The following is an 18,635-nucleotide window of genomic DNA, read 5'->3' as shown; positions in this document are numbered from 1 at the left end:
AATGGGTCACTAAGGGATTCGAATTAGTAATCTATAGAGGGCCATTCATTCACCAAGATTCATCAGGCTCCTTCAAGTAGTCAGATAGTCAGATACTGTGCCAGAGAAACAGAAGATTAAGATAAAAAGGTTTCTGTTTTTGGTCCAACAATCTCCTCAATAAGGTCAGGTTAATAAGTAAAATCATTTTATCATTCCCTTTCTATTTTTTGTGGTTTATTTTTTATACTAGTGCATTTATATTCTTAAGGGGCTTCCTTATTGCCTATACATGCAGCCTTCATAGATTTGAGGGGAGGATTATTATTAAATTTAAATAATGTCTATATCTGAAATTCATTTTTACATATGGTATAAAATTGCCTCAACTCTAATTTCTTTCATATGAATCAACAGTTTTGCTGGTAAAATTTGTTAAATTATTTATCTTTTTTTCATTTAATGGAAGAAAATAATTATCAATTAAATTTTCACACATAATAAATCCTATTTCTGGATTTCCTAGTCTATTTCACTTATGTATTTCTCTATTTCAATTATATTACCAAATTGATCTGCTTCTAGAACCTTTAAAGTATGTTCTGATATCTGTTTAGGCAAGTACCCCCTTACTAGCCTTTTACAAAATTTTACTAGCTATTCCTGTACATTTATTATTTTACATGAACTTCAAAATAGTTTTGGATTCTTAATTGAATAGTTTGGATTCTAACTGTAATTGCATTAAGGTTATAAATTAACTTGGGCAAAAGGGACATTTTTATGATGTTATTTTCCTGCTGCTGCTGCTGCTGCTGCTGCTAAGTCGCTTCAGTCGTGTCCAACTCTGTGCAACCCCATAGATGGCAGTCCACCAGGCACCGCTGTCCCTGGGATTCTCCAGGCAAGAACACTGGAGTGGGTTGCCATTTCCTTCTCCAATGCATGAAAGTGAAAAGTGAAAGTGAAGTCGCTCAGTCGTGTCTGACTCTTAGCGACCTCATGGAATGCAGCCTACCAGGCTCCTCCGTCCACGGGATTTTTTAGGCAAGAGTACTGGAGTGGGGTGCCATCGCCTTCTCCAACCAAGGTCATAATATGTCTGACCATTGGTTCACAACTCGTTTTACGTCAAGTCAATAAGAAATACTTTTAAAAAACAATATCTTCAATGAGAGGACAAATAAAGCCCTTATCAAATGACACACTCTCATAAATTGACAAGAGGAATAAACAACCAAAAGAAAAATGAACAAAGTACACGAATAGGTAATTTACAGAAAAGTAAATCCAAATACCTGACACACATTTGGAAAGGCACTTAAATTCATCCGTAAAGATTTTCAGATTGAAGACAAAATGTGGCATCACTTTATACCGGGGTTTCTCAGTCTTGGTACAGTTGGCATTGTAGGCTGGATAACTTTTTGTTGTGGGGGCTGCCTTGAGTATTCTAGGATTTTGGCAGAATCCTTGTCTCTGCCCACTATAAGCTAGTAGCACCAACCCTCAACCTTGACTGACAATCAAAAATATCTCCAGACTCTGCCAAATGTCCTGGGGTGGGGGTGGGGCAAAATCAATAAAGACTGAGAACCAATGATTTTCACCAATCAGACTAGCAAAAATTTTAAAGCCTGATTACACCTGTTGTTGGCAAGCACCCAAGTCAAAAAGAATACTCTCATATGCACCTACTAAAATTGTAAGTTATTATAGCTTTTATAGAAAGTGACTGAACAATGTCTACTAAAAATATGTAATTTTGATTTAGGAGTTATCCTATTCCTAGGACTAAATTCCATAAAATGAAAAAATATACAAACACATATTGTACAAGGATGTTAATTGCAGCACTGTTGGGCAGTGACCAAAAAAATCTAAAAACAGAGTAAATGATCATAAAAGGGAATAGTTGAATAAATTTTAGTACACCCACACAATGGAATATTAGAAAGAATTAAAGCTTAACCTTATTACATGGAATGTTTTCCATGAATTATTCCTGAGAAAAAGCAAGATTCAAAAGGGTACATAATATAATTCTACTTTTGCAAAACACACAGTCCCCCATTCTCTCATATATAGATCTTTCTAGCTTGCACAATGGGGACATCTCAATAAACCTATTGTAAGTTGAAAATATCTTAAGTTAAAAATGCATTTAATACATCTACCAAACATTATGGCTTAGCCTAGCCAACCTTAAACATGTTCAGAACACTGATTTTATCCTACAATTGGGCAAAATCATTTAACACAAGGCCTATTTTATAATAAAAGTGTTGAATATCTCATATAATTTATTAAATGCTTACTGAAAATGAAAAACAGAATGGTTGTCTGGGTATGGAATGGCTGTAAGTGTGTTGGTTAGTTACCCTCATTAGTACCTGGCTGACTTGGGGCTCTGGCTGCAGCAGCATCACAAGAGAGAACCACACCATGTGAGCCCCTTGTTCTTGTTCAGTCGCTAAATTGTGTCTGACTCTTTGCGACCCCATGGACTGTAGTCCACCAGGCTCCTCTGTGCATGGGATTTCCCAAGCAAGAATACTGGAGTGGGTTGTCATTTCCTTCTCCAGGGGATCTTCCTGACTCAGGGTTTGAACCCCCGTCTCCTGCTTGGTAGGCATACTCTTTACCACTGAGCCACCAGGGGAGCCAACACTAGCTGCAGAAAAGCTAAAAATTCAAAATTCCAAGTACGACTTCTACAGAATGCCATCACAAAGTTGAAAAACCATTAAGCTGACCCATTATGAAGTTGGAGACCATCTGAATAGAGAAAAAATGTCTCTCAATATTCTATTTATATCAACAGAATGAGCAAAAGATTTGCATATCATATCTTACAAGGCTCTGCTTTTCAGAATATATTTTTAAAAACCTCTTAGACTCAAGAACTAAAAGATAAACAATCCAATTATAAAGAAGGTAAAAGATTTGAATTGACCTTGCTCCAAAGAAGCTATACAAATAGCTAACAGACACATGAAAAGATGCTCAATATCACTAGTCATATTAGGGAAATGCAAATCACAGTCATGAGACACCATTTCACACCCCTAGAATGGATATTTGAAAGAAAGAAAATAACAAGTGCTGGCCAAAGATGTGGAGTAATTGGGATCCTCCCACATTGCTAGTGGGAATGTTAAATGGTATAGGGTCTGAGGAAAACAGTCTGGTCATTCCTTAAACAGTTGAACATAGAATCATTCGGTGATCTGGCAATTTCATTCCTAAATACCCAAAAGAATTAAAACCAGGTATTCAAACACTTACACATAAATGTTCATAGCAGCACTATTCACATGGCCAGAAAAAGGGAAACAACCCAAAAGCCTATCAGTCGATGAATGGATAAACAATGTGTTATATACATAAAGCGGAGTATTTTTCAGCTATGAAAAGAATGGAGTACTGATACATGATTCATGTGTCAATGAACCTTGAAAATCTTACGCTAAATGAAGGAAATGAAGTGGCTCAGTCGTGTCCGACTCTTTGCAATCACATGGACTGTATCCTACCAGGCTCCTCCATCCATGGGATTTCCCAGGCAAGAATACTGGAGTGGATTGCCATTTCCTTCTCCAGGGGATCTTTCCAACCCAGGGATCGAACCTGAGTCTCCTGCATTACAGGCAGACGCTTTACCGTCTGAGCCACCATGGAAGCCCCAAATGAAGAAAAGCAGAAACCAAAACTCACATATTGTATGATTCCTTTTATGTGAAACATCCAGAACAGTTAAATCCATAGACAGAAAGCATATTAGTATTTGTAAGGGCTAGGGGGAGGGAAGAATAGGGAGTGATACTTAGGGGGTACAAGTTTCCTTTGAGGTGGTGAAATGTCTTAGAACTAGATAGAGGTGATGGTTGCCCAACACTGTGAATGTACTAATACCAGAGTTGTACACTTAAGTACAGTTACTGGGTCATCTTGATTACGTGAACATTACCTCAATTTAAAAAATGTATTCTATTTACCTCTGTATTAGTTTACTAGTGCTATAAAACAAATCACTACAAATTTAGCAGCTTAACAAAATTAAAATAACAATATAGCTCACAGTTCTGTAGATCAGAATTCTAGGGGTCTTGGGTGGTTTCTCTACTTCAAGCTTGACAGGAAGAAATTAAGGTGTTGGCTGGGTTCTCATCTGGAAGCTCAGAGAAAGAATTCATTTTCAGGCTTGTTTTTAGCCAGATTCAGTTCCTCCTGATTGTGGGACTGAAATCCCCAGTTCCTTACTGGCTGTCAGCCAAGAGTCAGTCTCAACTGCCACAGAGTGCCGTGGCACATAACCCCCCCCAAAAACAGTGTGGCATATCTTTCTCTTACTTCAAACAGGAGACAAGTCTCTGCTTTTAAAGGGCGCCTGTGATTAGACTGGGCCCACCTGGATAATCTCAGGTGGGCCATACAACGTAACAGTTGTATTGTCTGGTTAACTTCACTGGTTCCACCCGCCACTCAAAGGGGTGTGGCTTATACAAGGGCAAGCTTGCTGGGGATCATTCTTACAATTCTGTCATGATCTCTTAGAGAAAAATAATGAAACAGTTTCTACTAATTCAAGAACAATTATTTGTTAATGCCCAACATTGCCTAAGTGATTTACACCAAGGAAAAATTTCAGGACTAATGATTTACAGATGAACACAACTCAGGTCTCCAAGACTCAGGGAAGGGATGGAAAGCTGTTCTTAACAGGTGGGCTTCTCCTTCTGAAGCCTCTCAGTTGTTTTTCTCTTTCTTTCTCTTCTACTAAAGCACTGAATGTAAATGTGAAGCAATTGCCAAGTGGACCACTGATGTTCCCTCTGTAATCAAAATGAAAGGCAGATACTGTGGCTAGAATTTAGGGGACTAGATAATTGTATTATGTAGTTCTTACTTTTTTGGCCTCAAGCTGCCTATTACTGAAGTTTCTAAAGACTAACCTAGACAGCTATTGAAAAGCAGAGACATTACTTTGCCAACAAAGGTCCATCTAGTCAAGGCTATAGTTTTTCCAGCGGTCATGTACGGATGTGAGAGTTGGACTATAAAGCAAGCTGAGCACCGAGGAATTGATGCTTTTGAACTGTGGTGTTGGAGAAGACTCTTGAGAGTCCCTTGGACTGCAAGGAAATCCAACCAGTCCATCCTAAAGGAGATCAGTCTGGGTGTTTATTGGAAAGACTGATTTTGAGGCTGAAACTCCAATACTTTGGCCACCTGATGCGAAGAGCTGACTCACTGGAAAAGACCCTGATGCTGGGAAAGATTGAGGGCAGGAAGAGAAGGGGACAACAGAGGATGAGGTGGTTGGATGGCATCATCGACTCGATGGACATGGGTTTGGGTGAACTCCAGGGGTTGGTGATGGACAGGGAGGCCTGGCGTGCTGTGGTTCATGGGGTCGCAAAAAGTCGGATACGACTGAGTGACTGAACTGAACTGAAAGACTAACTTTGTGGGTTATACCTACTGATAGGCTTCCCAGGTGGCACTAGCAGTAAAGAAGCTGCCTGCTAATGCAAGAAGGCGATGGCACCCCACTCCAGTACTCTTGCCTGGAAAATCCCGTGGACAGAGGAGCCTGGTAGGTTGCAGTCCATGGGGTCGCTGAGGGTCGGACACGACTGAGCAACTTCACTTTCACTTTTCACTTTCCTGCATTGGAGAAGGAAATGGCAACCCACTCCAGTGTGCTTGCCTGGGGAATCCCAGGGATGGGGGAGCCTGGTGAGCTGCCGTCTATGGGGTCGCACAGAGTTGGACACGACTGAAGCGACTTAGCAGCAGCAGCAGCAGCAATGCAAGAGACATAAGAGAGGAGGGTTCCCTCCTTGGGTAGGGAAAATCCCTGGAAGGAGGGCATGGCAATCCACTCCAGTATTCTTGCCTGGAGAATCCCATGGACAGAAGAGCCTGGAGGGGTACAGTCCATAACGTCACAAAGAGCTGGTCATGACTGAAGCGACTTAGAACACAGAGCACAAATGTATACCTGCTGATAGTTGCCATATTAGAATTAAATCTGGAAAGTTTTTAAACAGAAAAATATACAAACATATTCTCTTGGCCTATTGAGTGACAATGACATCACACATCATGTAGTCTTCAGAGTGCAAAAGGAAATAAAATCTTAGTATTATTACAAAAGTAGTTTGACCCTGTGGAATTCTGGAATGATGCCAAGGTTCCCTAGGGCTTCCTGGACCACACTTTGAGACCCATAGATAGATGTATGACTTCCTTGGTGGCTCAGCTGGTAAAGCATCTGCCTACAATGTGGGAGACCGGGGTTCAATCCCTGCATCAGGAAGATCTCCTGGAGAAGGAAATGACAACCCACTCCAGTATTCTTGCCTTGAAAATCCCATGGGCTGAGGAGCCTGGTAGGCTACATACCATGGGGTTACAAGGAGTCAGACACAACTGAGTGACTTAAACATTGGCTATCACGACCGATAGATGTATAACAACAACTGCATTTCTTCAGCAACCGATTGACTCACGTACTTTGGTGCATTCACTTGTGCAGTTTTAGAAACAAATCTCCTTTCCCTTTACTAGTATGTTGTTTCATTTAGTAGAGTTACTTTTATGGCTATTGCAAAAAGTATTCTTTTTGCAGAAATTGTCATTTGCTGACTCAGGAGGAAAACTGGGCTAGATAGGTCTAACATATATTATGCAAAACAGAGTTAAAAATGTTTTCTCTGAGTTTCTGGTAGGATCTGTTACTCTGTAAATACAGCATAGGGAAAATTGCTTTAAATGGTGCAGCTGGTCTGCAGTAGGAGGACTGGGATACAGTCAAGCTGAGTCAGGCAGAAAAAGGCTTAGAGAAATGAAAGAAAGCATTGCGGATTCTTGACACGCTTTGTCCTTGAAAACTATGCCAAGACCTCTGTTGTGGTTTTTTAAATAAAGAGACGGATCATAATTCGTGATTGCTATAATGATTCGGGATTTCCCCTTTATCTTTTAAACACTGGGTATACTTACAGCTATGTTTGCTTTCATTGTATTCCGCTTACAAATTGTAACAAAATAAAGCCAAAGCGCTTTCAAATCAGGACTCCAGAACATCTTTCTCTTTAAGTGTCTGGCTCTTTCATTCTTTTCTCAGTATTTTATCTGCTTTTTCCTGCTCAGGCTCTTGGTCAAAGCCTCAGAACGCTTAGACACCGGGCTTCTTTTTTTTTTTTACTGCAGATGAATACAGTTTAAGAGCCGGAAATCTACTGGAAGAAAGGCAGAGCATTCCCCCGTCCCAAGGTTAAATCTTTGGTGCTGGCCACCTGGGAAAGAGAATCTGAACGGACGTTCTAAGAGGGACCGTGGTTAAGAATGAGAAGCTAACTGTGATACAGTACGCTCCTCCTGCTGGGGATGAGGCCCACGCCGAGCACTCGTGACCTGTGAGCTGCAACACCGCGAATGCACTAGCCAACCTCCAGCGTGGGCGGAGGGCTTTCCGCTTAAGCAGTGCGCTCCCGGGCCTCTCATCCCCGCGTTCTCACCAGAGTCCTACACGTTCTCTGCTCCTGAGCCAGAGGACGTCAGCGGTCACGCACTCGCCGCCACCGCCTACGCGGGTTCGCATCTTGTGAGCCACCGACCAATGGGAGAGAAGCCACTGCCCGGCGTCCTCTCCAATTGGTTCTAGGCAGGTAGGCGGTGGCGGAGGGCGTGGCTAGTTTTCGGCGGCGCGGCTGGAGGGCTGCGGCACGTGTGCCTCCGGACGCTGGGAAAGCCTGGGACGAGCTGCGGTGGGAAGCGGGTATCCCAGAACTGCCTGCCCCTGCCGGGAGGAGGCGCCACTTGCAATTGCAGGTGCCTGCGCTAGGGGCAGAGCTTCAGCCTCACTCTAGTTGGCAGGAAGAAAAAGAAGGAAGGGGCCGTGTCCCCGCCCCCCGGATGGTCGTGCCCGGCCCGGTGTCCCGGCGGGCGGCGGCGGCCACCATGCTCCTGCGCACAGCTCGGGTCCCACGCGAGTGCTGGTTCTTGCCCACCGCGCTGCTCTGCGCCTATGGTTTCTTCGCCAGCCTCAGGCCGTCCGAGCCCTTCCTGACGCCTTACCTGCTGGGGCCGGACAAGAACCTGACCGAGAGGGAGGTAAGCGCGGCTGGCTGGCGGTGGCTTGGCCGGCGCGGGGCGCGGACCGGCCGAGATGTGAGGAAATAGTTGAGAGCGGGTCGGAGGGGACGCAGGTGAGGAAAGGCGGAGGGAGAAAGACGCTCGAGCCGCGGGGAGGCATTCTGGCCAGAGATTGCTGACTTTCCCCAGTTGGAAGGCGGCTCCGTGTTGGGCGCTGCCTTAATTCACGCTGTGTTTCTGTCCTTGGTCGGATTGGAAGGGCAGGTCTTAGGTGAAGGACTCGGAGCGTGGTTCGGGGTTTGGGAGCCCCAGTGCACGTGTGCTTCAGGCGATGTGTTGATGTTGCAGTAGCCCCACTCTGCTCCAACTGACCCATCTTGGGGGCGGGGGAGAGGTTTAAATAAATATTTGCTGCCGTAAAGTAAGGAGCCACATGCCGAGTGACTCCTACTTTCTGAAAGGATCCTCCCCTCTACCTGCTGCACCTTCTTCTTCCCCTTCTTTACATTGTTTACCCTTGACGGATGATCGTGCTCAAGTAAGAAGTGTACAGAACAAGAACCGTCATCTTGATTTTTATTGGGTGAGACTGTGTCCAAGGATACGCCTCACTGCTCCCCCCCCCCACCTCTCTGTGATAAAAGTAGATATTTAGATGGTATCACACAGTTGTCATTTAATTATAGTTTTTCGTGCATTGTAAATTGTTGCCTCACGGATGTTAGTTTTGCTCCTGTTCTGCCCGCGATGTTCAGAGTAATTGAGATTACATAGTCCATGATCAAGAACTTCTTGGTGATTGATTTTCCCTAGGAGAATTTGTAAGTACTTTAGAAGTGCGTTGTGTGTATGGGGAGGGAGGAGTGAGGAGGGAGGAGGGTTCAGGATGGGGAACACATGTATACCTGTGGAGGATTCATTTTGATATTTGGCAAAACTAATACAATTGTGTAAAGTTTAAAAATAAAATAAAATAAAAATATGCTCAACTCTTCATAAGTGTATGTCAATCTCAACACCTGTTGTTTGAAAAAGAAAGACCTTAACTGGAAAAGGAATTCAATTGAAGTTACTCCCATACAACCCAAAGAAAGCAGATTCAGCATCCTCTTCCTTGGATACTACAAAGCATGGAAGCTGAGATCTGGTATTCCTTTCTAGAACACCACAAAGGGTGAAAGCTGAGTGCAGATGTTAGCTGTCCCTTTTTTGCAGTGTCCACTCCTCTCACCCTGCCTCCCTGCCCCAGCTGCTCCCAGTGAAGTCCTCCTATTTAAATCTTACTCCCTTCACAGTGATTACTGGTCACCTCTTTTGAATACCCCTGCATAACAGGTCAGAGCAGGATGTAATTACTTATGTTCCAATTTGTTGTTGCATTGCTCTTCCATTTTCAAGGGCATTTAACAAGGGAATTGAAATTCTGGCCTTGAACCCTGGGTTGAGGATTTCATTTGAGTTTCTCATATTGCCTTGCAGCTAGCAAGTAGCATTAACTTTTACCCAACTTCAGCTTTATTTCTCAGTCTTATGGACTGCTCCACAAGGAACTGTAACAGTTACTCATTACCTGTTTGAATTAGAATATTGGTTAAAAACAGTAATGAAGTGGAAAGGGCCAACTCCTGTGAACAGAATGATTCTAGAAGAAGGAACATGACTTCCTTAAATAGAATGATTCTATTAATAGAACACCCCCAAACAACACTGAATCTGAGGCCTGACCTCTGAAGCAGAAATGACACTACTTTTGAGCTATTCACAATTAAAGTTTCATGTGACCTGCCATGTGATCTGCACCTTGCCTGAAAGAGAGGCACAGGGAGGAGAAACATGCTTCCAGTGTTGCTATTTGAAAGCCAGTCTGCTTTATACAAGTGCCCTGGGCAGAATTGCTGTGTGACGTGCCATCATGTGCCCTGATTATCAGAAATCTTCCTAGGGCGAATGAAATATGTTGGGGGCGGGGTGTAGTGCAATAAAGCAGGGGTGCCAGGCCCAGGAAAAATTTGCTGAATGTGTAACGAAAACAGAGCATGCTTCTGTCGCTGCAGATTAGTGGAGGAAGAGGGCGGGGTTTGAAGAGAAATCCAGAGGTCTGGAAAAGGATGTCGTTTGTCTCCGAGAACCTCAGAATTGTGGCTGATTCTGTTCTGTTGGTCAGGCACAGTATAGCTCTGTCCAGCCTCTCCGGAATCCTAGATTTTTAAAATCTCTAATAACTGAAATAAATAGCACAACTTGTTCTCCTTCCTGAGTGCTTGTTTTTCACCTCTGGACAGTTATTTATTTAATATTATATGATTTTTTTTTTTTTTTAGGAAAATGAATGTCAAATCATGGTTAGTAATATTTGTGTTGAATTTTATATTTCCTCCAGGAGACTTTAGAAGGGATAAATGTGATCATCTTAGATAGAGCTATTGTTAACCAGGTCCAAAAACAAAAGGAGGAGAAAAAGGACAGAATTTCCTCTTTCCATTCTCAAAGGATTTCTTCCTTAGATTACAGGAAAACCGTTAACCTGTATCACTTTATAAATTTTAGATAGGTTAAAATTTGTATTTCAGTAGTTAAAAGCCAACTTTTAATAAAATAGAGCTCTTTACCACCAAAACCCTTTTTATCCTTTCACCTTTTTCAGCATGGGATTTGACATTCAGTACTGTTCTTTGGGGCTTTGCCAGTGGCTCAGCAGTAAAGAGTCCGCCTGCCAGTGCAGGAGATGGGGGGTCCATCCCTGGATGGGGAACATCCCCTGGAGGAGGAAATGGCAACCCACTCCAGTATTCTTGACTGGAAAATCCCAGATAGAAGAGCCTGGTGGGCTATTTTATTTATTTGGCTGCAATGGGTCTTAGTTGTGGCATGTGGTTTCCTTGACCAGGGATTGAACCTGGGCCCCCCATGTAGGGAGCGTGGAGTCTTAGCCACTGGACCACCAGAGAAGTCCCTTTGATGTTTTTAAAGCATTTGATTTAATATATTAAAACTACTGTACCTACTATTCAGAGCCTTACAGAATTTGGCTCTTACTTGTTAACATCCTTATCTCCTACTCCATTCTTCTTCCTCTTGCCTTCTATTAATATGTGCTCAAACTCCATCCATGTTAATCTTATAGTCATAAATCCAGCATATCCATTCTCTCATCTACTGGCTTGTACTGAAAGATGTGATCTCTGCTTGGGATAATCTTCTACAGAACTCTTGATATCTTTCTGTTGGCCTCTGATTTTCTCATCCTTCAAGGTCCAGTTCAAAGAAGCAACCCCGTATTTCCTATTCTCCCTTATCAGTAATTTGTGTGTATGTATTCTTCACTAGGTTCAGAACTCCTGGAGAACTGAGGCTTCGTTTTATTCTTTTTTTGTCTGTCTGTTTTTGTAATCTTCATATGGTTTGGAAATAGTATTGTAAGTGCTTATTAACTAGTAGTCTAAATGAAACTTGATTGTAAAAGTCTAAAGCTAAATTAGAGTTTAAAACTAAACATTTTTTTTAAATGTATTTATTTTTTATTGAGGGATAATTGCTTTACAGAATTTTGTTGTTTTCTGTCAAACCTCAACATGAATCAGCCATAGGTATACATATATTCCCTCCTTTTTTTTTTTAATTTAAATTTTTTTTAAATATTTATTTATTTAGTTTATGCTGGGCATACACATCGAGGAAAGCAGAATTAAACATGTTTTTCCTTAACTGTTTGTGTCTCAGAAGAAAGCACAAACAAGCTCTGATCCAAAGATCTGTGAAAGACACTTTAGAATAAAATCAATTCCCTTTTCTCGAATGGCAGATGTTACCTGAGATAAGAGGGTATTGTCCAAGTATGGGCAATGAGATAGAAAGTAATCTCTGTAATCTGTACATTTTTGCATGTAGGAAGTTTCCTGAAGGGAAAGTATCCATCAAAGAAGTTATTTCCTGGTACCACGGCTTCTCCTTGGAGCCACTGAGAGAGAAGGGATCTTCTTTTTTTTACTCTTAGCTTTTTATTTTGCGTTGGGGTACAGCTGATTAAAGTGTTGTGATAGTTTGAGGTGAACAGCAAAGGGACTCAGCCATGCATATACACATATCCATTCTCCTCTAAACCCGCCTCCCATCCAGGCTGCCACAGAGCATTGGGCAAGAGTTCTCTGTGCTTTACAGTAGGTCCTTGTTGATTATCCATTTTAAATATAGCAGTGTGTACATGTCCATCTCAGACTCCCTAACTATCCTGAGAAGGGATGCTCTTTTGGAGACCCAGTGGCTAAGCTCTGTAGGTTGTTTGGTCTTCTTTCTTCTTGAAAGCCCCATAAAAGCACCCCTATACAGGTTGGAAAAGGTGCTGTCGGCATTAGAAGTAAGGGGGGGACATCGTAGATAATCAAAAGCAGTTTTCTGATTGAAGAAATGGGGCGTTTGAATGTGGTAGATTCAGAATATCCAGTCAGGTTCTCCCTCTGCCAGTGACTTGGTGGGATAACTTTGGGCAATTCACTTAAGGCCTAGTTACTTTGGTTGTAAGATAGAGATGATAAAAGCAATTACCTCTTAGCCTTGTTTGGATGAAATGAGATCATACAGGTGAGGTGATTAGCATAGTGTGTAACAGATGCTCTGTTATACTGCTGACAATACTGTGGAAGAGGCCATCTACTTGGGTTGATGTCTCTCCTAGGAGTAAATTCTGATTTCTTATTTAGAATAACTTAAAGAGAACACATCTGGTCTTTTCCCCCCTGCTTGCCTTATTTTTGTTTCTGCTTGGCATTGCTCTTCCTCATCTTCATTATCTAAATTGTGGTTTTTGTATTAGGAGTGGAATTAGACTCATAAGTATAAACACTTTAAATTGGTAATTGAAAGGACGAGATGTATATAATAAAAACTTGGTAGCTTTTGGGGACAGCTAGTACTGAAAGGTATATAACACGTAAGAGTACGGACAGTATTACTGGAGTGAAGAATCAGTGAACCTCCCATGGAGTGCACTGCAGAACAAAGATGGAGTTCAGAAGAAAGGTATTTTTTAAAGGAAGTTGTGATGGTTAACAGCTCTGTGGTATTGTGTTAGGAAAATGTGAAGGTGGAGAAACATGCAGAGTCAACCAGAGGAGGCAGTTTCACACCTAAGAAAACTATGGGAGAATATCTAAAACTATAGGCTGAAAAGAAGTGGAAATTTGCTAATGGAACACACCTGTGCAAAGTCTGTAGGGACGCCTTCACGCTTCAGGACTTTAATCTCAAGCTTGCCCTTCTCTGCTCTGCTTTTCTACTGAGAAGTGTCTGACCCTGTGCTGTGTCAGCCAAGTGCACTTTGTTCCTCGTTTGCTAAAATTTCTACACTTGTGAATTGGAATCATTTCTGCCGTTCTCAGTTATTCTTTTATGTTGTTCTTTTATGTATACGTTCAGTCACAAGAAAGTTTCCTGGTAAATGGAGGTTGCTAAATGATTTAGAAACAGAAATTAGACCAGAATTCATGAAGGTGAGGCTATTAGATCAATCACTTTTTTTTTCCATTTTTTTCAAATTTACTGTTAATTGGAGGATAATTGCTTTACAATGTGTGTTGGTTTCTGCCATACAACACGGTGAGTCAGCCGTAAGTATACATATATTCACTCCCTCTTGAACCTCCCTCCCATCCCACCCCACCCCACCCCTTGGGGTCATCACAGACCACTGGTCTGAGCTCCCTGTGTTGCACAGCAACTTCCCACTAGCTGTTTTACACATGGTAGTGTATATGTTTCAGTGATACTCGCTCAGTTCATCCCACCCTCTCCTTCCCCTGCTCTTCTTTCCACAAGTGTGTTCTCTACTTCTGCATCTCTGCTTCTGCCCTGAAAGTAGGTTCATCAGTACTCTTTTTCTAGATTCCATATATATGCATTAATATACAATGTTGGTTTTCCTCTTTCTGACTTATTTCACTCCATATAACAAATTCTAGTTTCCTCCACCTCAGTTCAGCTGACTTCATTCCTTTTTGTGGCTGAGTAATCTCCATAGATGAATCACTTTTGATGCTCAGCCAATCAGAAATCAAGTCTAAAATGTATCTCAGATTATGTTTTCCTTTTATAGTTGTTCTCTACATTGGCAAATATTTTATAATGATTTTTTACTATATTGTTCCTCTAAAACTTTAAAATGATTAGTCCATGTTACACTTGGGTGAACTGAGGTATACATGAGAATTAAAAAAAAGTAGAGGGTTATATCGCTCCATCACAAAGTATTTAGCCTGTTAGCAGGACTACCTTTCAGAAAGCACTTAAAAACTGAGGTCACCAATCTGAACTTAATGATCACTTAGAAACTGACTTATTATTAAGCCCCCAGGAATTTGCTAGGCTCTGGGGTAGGTGTGAGAAGAGTAAAACGTCTCCTACCTGCAATGATTCTTATTTGAAGAATGGAGTCTTAAATCAATTAATTTAATGCATATTGTCTCAAGTGGTCTGTGTTTTAGCTTCAGTCCTTAAGTCTTTAGACCTATGAAAAGATGGTGGAGTAAGTGACTTACATGTATTTTCTCATTTAGCCCTTGCAACAAACAACCCTGTGGCATAGGTTTTCCTTCTCTTTTACTGATGATGGAGATGGCTAAAGGGAACTTAAAAAAAATCAACTTAAAATCATTCAGTGAATGATGGAACTAAACTTCCAGCGGGGGTCTTTTTGGTTTAATAATTATTTCTACTGTCTTCCAGTGAAAAATTAATGAAAAAGGAAACAAAACCTTCCTTTTTTTTCCATTTCCATATCATAGATACGCAAAAAGAAAGGCACCAGAGTTGCTTATGATGCTTCATCCATAGATTGTTACGCTGTTAAGACTGTAGGACAGAGTTGCTTTCTTGATCTATTCCTGTTACCCCAAAGAAGTGAAACTTAATAACAGAAAAACCTAATCAATCTGTAGGATCTATGTTCCCCATTCTGTGGCTGAAAGTAAGAACTGATGATGATTCCAAAACATTGGTTTGTTTCCAAAGCATTTATTCAGCCAAGTATCTTCTAAACAGTATGCAGGCTGTGCAAATGAAAGTAAAGTCCACCCTGAAAGAACCTGTAAAGCTGCTGCTGCTGCTGCTAAGTCGCTTCAGTCGTGTCCAACTCTGTGCGACCCCATAGACGGCAGCCCACCAGGCTTCCCTGTCCCTGGGATTCTCCAGGCAGGAACACTGGAGTGGGTTGCCATTTCCTTCTCCAATGCCTGAAAGTGAAAAGTGAAAGTGAAGTCGCTCAGTCATGTCCGACTCTTATCGACCCCATGGACTGCAGCCTACCAGGCTCCTCCGTCCATGGGATTTTCCAGGCAAAAGTGCTGGAGTGGGTTGCCATTGCCTTCTCCAGCAGTGGTTCTAAACTCTGGCTCATGTTAAAATCTCCTGGGAAGTTTTGAAAAAATGCCTGTGGCTAGGCTTCCAAAATTTTTAAAGCTCCTTGGGAGATGTGTAACCATGGTTAACAAGCAGTGCTATGAGGTAATTGAAGAGAGTGACACATAGAAAGCAGTGTCAAGAGAGCTTTGGATGTTGGGTTACAAATACCATCAACTGTAGCCAAGTCTTCCAGGATGAGGAAGGCATTGAACTAGGCCTCGATGAATAGGGAAGATATTAGGAAGAGGTGATGGGATGGAAACAGGGAAGTGAATTCCAAACAATTCTCAGAATTGTTGATGAGATTTCTTTGTTTGCTAAGAATGAGATCTTTGAGGTTATGGTAGATTGTTTTATAAGAATAAATTATTAATGAATATTCCAGTTTGTTTGAGGTCACTAACAGGGTTTTATCCTTTTTCTACCAGGTCTTCAATGAAATATATCCAGTATGGACTTACTCTTACCTGGTGCTGCTGTTTCCTGTGTTCCTTGCCACAGACTACCTCCGCTATAAGCCTGTCGTTCTGCTCCAGGGACTCAGCCTTATTGTTACGTGGTTCATGCTGCTGTATGCCCAGGGACTGCTGGCCATTCAGTTCTTGGAATTCTTCTATGGCATCGCCACTGCCACTGAAATTGCCTACTACTCCTACATCTACAGTGTGGTAGACCTGAGCATGTACCAGAAAGTCACGAGCTACTGTCGAAGTGCCACATTGGTGGGCTTCACAGTGGGCTCTGTCCTGGGGCAGATCCTCGTCTCAGTGGCATCCTGGTCCCTGTTCAGCCTGAATGTCATCTCTCTCACCTGTGTTTCTGTGGCCTTCGCTGTGGCCTGGTTTCTGCCTATGCCACAGAAGAGCCTTTTCTTTCATCACGTTCCTCCCTCCTGCCAGGGGACAAATGGCATCAAGATACAAAATGGTGGCGTTGCTACTGACACCGCAGCTTCTAACCACCGTCCGCAGTGGGAGGACGTTGAATCAAAAATCCCTCTAAATCGGGAGGAGCCACCGGTGGAGGAGCAGGTAAGCTCAGCCTTCAGAGCCTGTGGTTGCTACTCTGGGGCTAGACCAGTGGTAAAAAAACAGATGGAGACCCAGCAGTTCATTTGGATTCTGGTTTTATCTCAAATTGCTTCATTGGTTCCATTTATTCATTCAAGATAACATTGATTTGTATGAGGGATGAAAAATGTATTTTCCTTTGGAGTGTGTGTTAATTGCTCAGTTGTGTCTAACTCTTTGTGACCCTATGAACTATATAGCCCACCAGGCTCCTCTGGAGTGAATAACCTCTCAGGTCAAACTGATTCAACATATTGCTCATATTGGAGATATCTTAGAAGCCACAGCAACGTCTATCTCTTCTTCAACTTTCTATCTTCAGAACTTGGTATATAAAGAAAGCCCCTCAGAACATGTTGTCTAAATGAATAGGTGAAATGACTCCAGTAAATCATGAATGTCTACTTCCAGAAATGAAGTCCAAAGTATTTAGGAATAGGAGCTTATCTTCCTCTTCTCTGCTGAAAATTATGTGCAGTGTGGTCATAACTCAAAGATACTGCAGGTTTGGTTCCAGACCACTGAAATAAAGCAAATATCACATAATAAAACAAAGTCACACAATTTTTTTGGTTTCATAGTGCATATAAAAGTTATTTTTACACTATACTGTAGTCTTTTAAGTGTGCAAGGGCATTATGTGTAAAAAATATAGATGCCTAAATTTTAAATTACATTATTGCTAAAAAAATGCCAACCATCATCTGCACCTTTGGTGAGTTGTAATCTTTTGCTGGTGGAGGGTCTTGCCTTAATGTTGATGGCTACTGACTGATCAAGGTGGTGGTTGCTGAAGGTAGAGGTCACTGTGGCAATTTCTTAAAGTAAGACAACAGTGAAGTTTCCCACTTGATAGACTTCCTTTGGGAATGATTTCTCTGCAGCACCAATGCTGTTCAGTAGCATTTTACTCCTAGTAGAACTTCTTTGAAAATTGGAGGCAATCCTCTTAAACCCTGCTTTATGAACTAAGTGTATGTAATATTCTAGATCCCTTGTTGTCACGTCAGCAGTCTTCACAGCATCTTTACCAGGAGTAGATTCCATCTCAAGAAACCACTTTCTTTGCTTGTCCATTGAAGTAGCTTTTATCCATTTAAGTTTATTATGAAATTTCAGCAGTTCATTTACAACTTAAGGTTTCTTTTCTAATTATAGTTTTCTTGCTATTTCCACCACATCTGCAGTTACTTCCTCCACAAAAGTCTTGAACCCTTCAAAGTCATCCATGAAACAAAAGTTTTACAGCACAATGGTTGTCTGACATTCCATTTGTTTTTTATAATGTGATCACTGCTCACTAAATTGATTTTATTACCTACTAATGACTAGCATCCCAGGTGGTGCTAGGTGGTAAAGAACCTGTATGCCAGTGCAGAAAGTGTAAGAGACGTGGGTTCAATCCCTGGGTCAGGAAGATCCCTTGGAGAAGGAAATGGCAACTCACTGCACTATTCTTGCCTGGAGAATCCTATGAACAGAGGAGCCTGGCAGGCTACAGTCCATAGGGTCACAAAGAGTCGGACATGACTGAAGCGACTTAGCAGCAGCAGCAGTCACTTGAAATCTAAGGTTTAAAAAATTATGTCCTAGACCACCTTGATATTTATTATTTGTAGATATGCAAGATGTCAGTACTTGACATGCTGAAGAATTATAAAATTTTAGAGTTAGAAGTGATTCTAACCACAAGTCATAGAACAATTAGAGCATGTTAAAGGGACTTTAGATCATATCACCTTTTCATTTTAGAGATAAGGATTGGGAACTATTAATACAGCAATACTTTTATTTGCAGACTGACACATTTTACTGTTAGGAAGCATTCTGTGTGTATGTGTGTGCTGTGTGTGCATGTGTGTTTGAGTTCTGTAAAACAGTGACAGAAGCAAAATAAATATTTTCAGTGTATACTCAGTATTATCTGTTGCAGCACAGTGTAGCAGATTTTGAGGAAGAAAGGCAGTCTGTAGTACTGGTACTTAGCAGCAGGGTGATCTTGGGCAGGTTTCTTAATTCTCTGTGGCTGTTAGTTCCTTTGTTCATATACCTACCTCATAGGGCTATTTCAAGTATTAAATAAATCCA

General features: G+C 41.7%; 1 protein-coding gene across 2 annotated transcripts in view; it reads left to right on the top strand.

Moving 5' to 3' along the window:
• The first annotated feature begins 6,728 nt into the window (after positions 1-6,728).
• SLC19A2 (solute carrier family 19 member 2) overlaps positions 6,729-18,635 on the top strand; it is a 59,375-nt gene continuing 47,468 nt past the window's right edge. The window contains exons 1-2 of one of the 2 annotated variants that reach the window (XM_061382552.1): positions 6,729-8,103; positions 15,906-16,508. In XM_061382552.1, coding sequence (XP_061238536.1) covers positions 7,906-8,103; positions 15,906-16,508 — 801 coding nt within the window. In that variant the 5' untranslated portion in view covers positions 6,729-7,905. The remainder of the gene's footprint in view (positions 8,104-15,905; positions 16,509-18,635) is intronic. The other variant, XM_061382551.1, reaches the window with a different exon arrangement.

Source organism: Bos javanicus, chromosome 16 (assembly GCF_032452875.1).
Source record: "Bos javanicus breed banteng chromosome 16, ARS-OSU_banteng_1.0, whole genome shotgun sequence".
NCBI classification, from domain to species: domain Eukaryota; kingdom Metazoa; phylum Chordata; class Mammalia; order Artiodactyla; family Bovidae; genus Bos; species Bos javanicus.
This window is presented reverse-complemented; position numbering and strand designations above follow the sequence as displayed.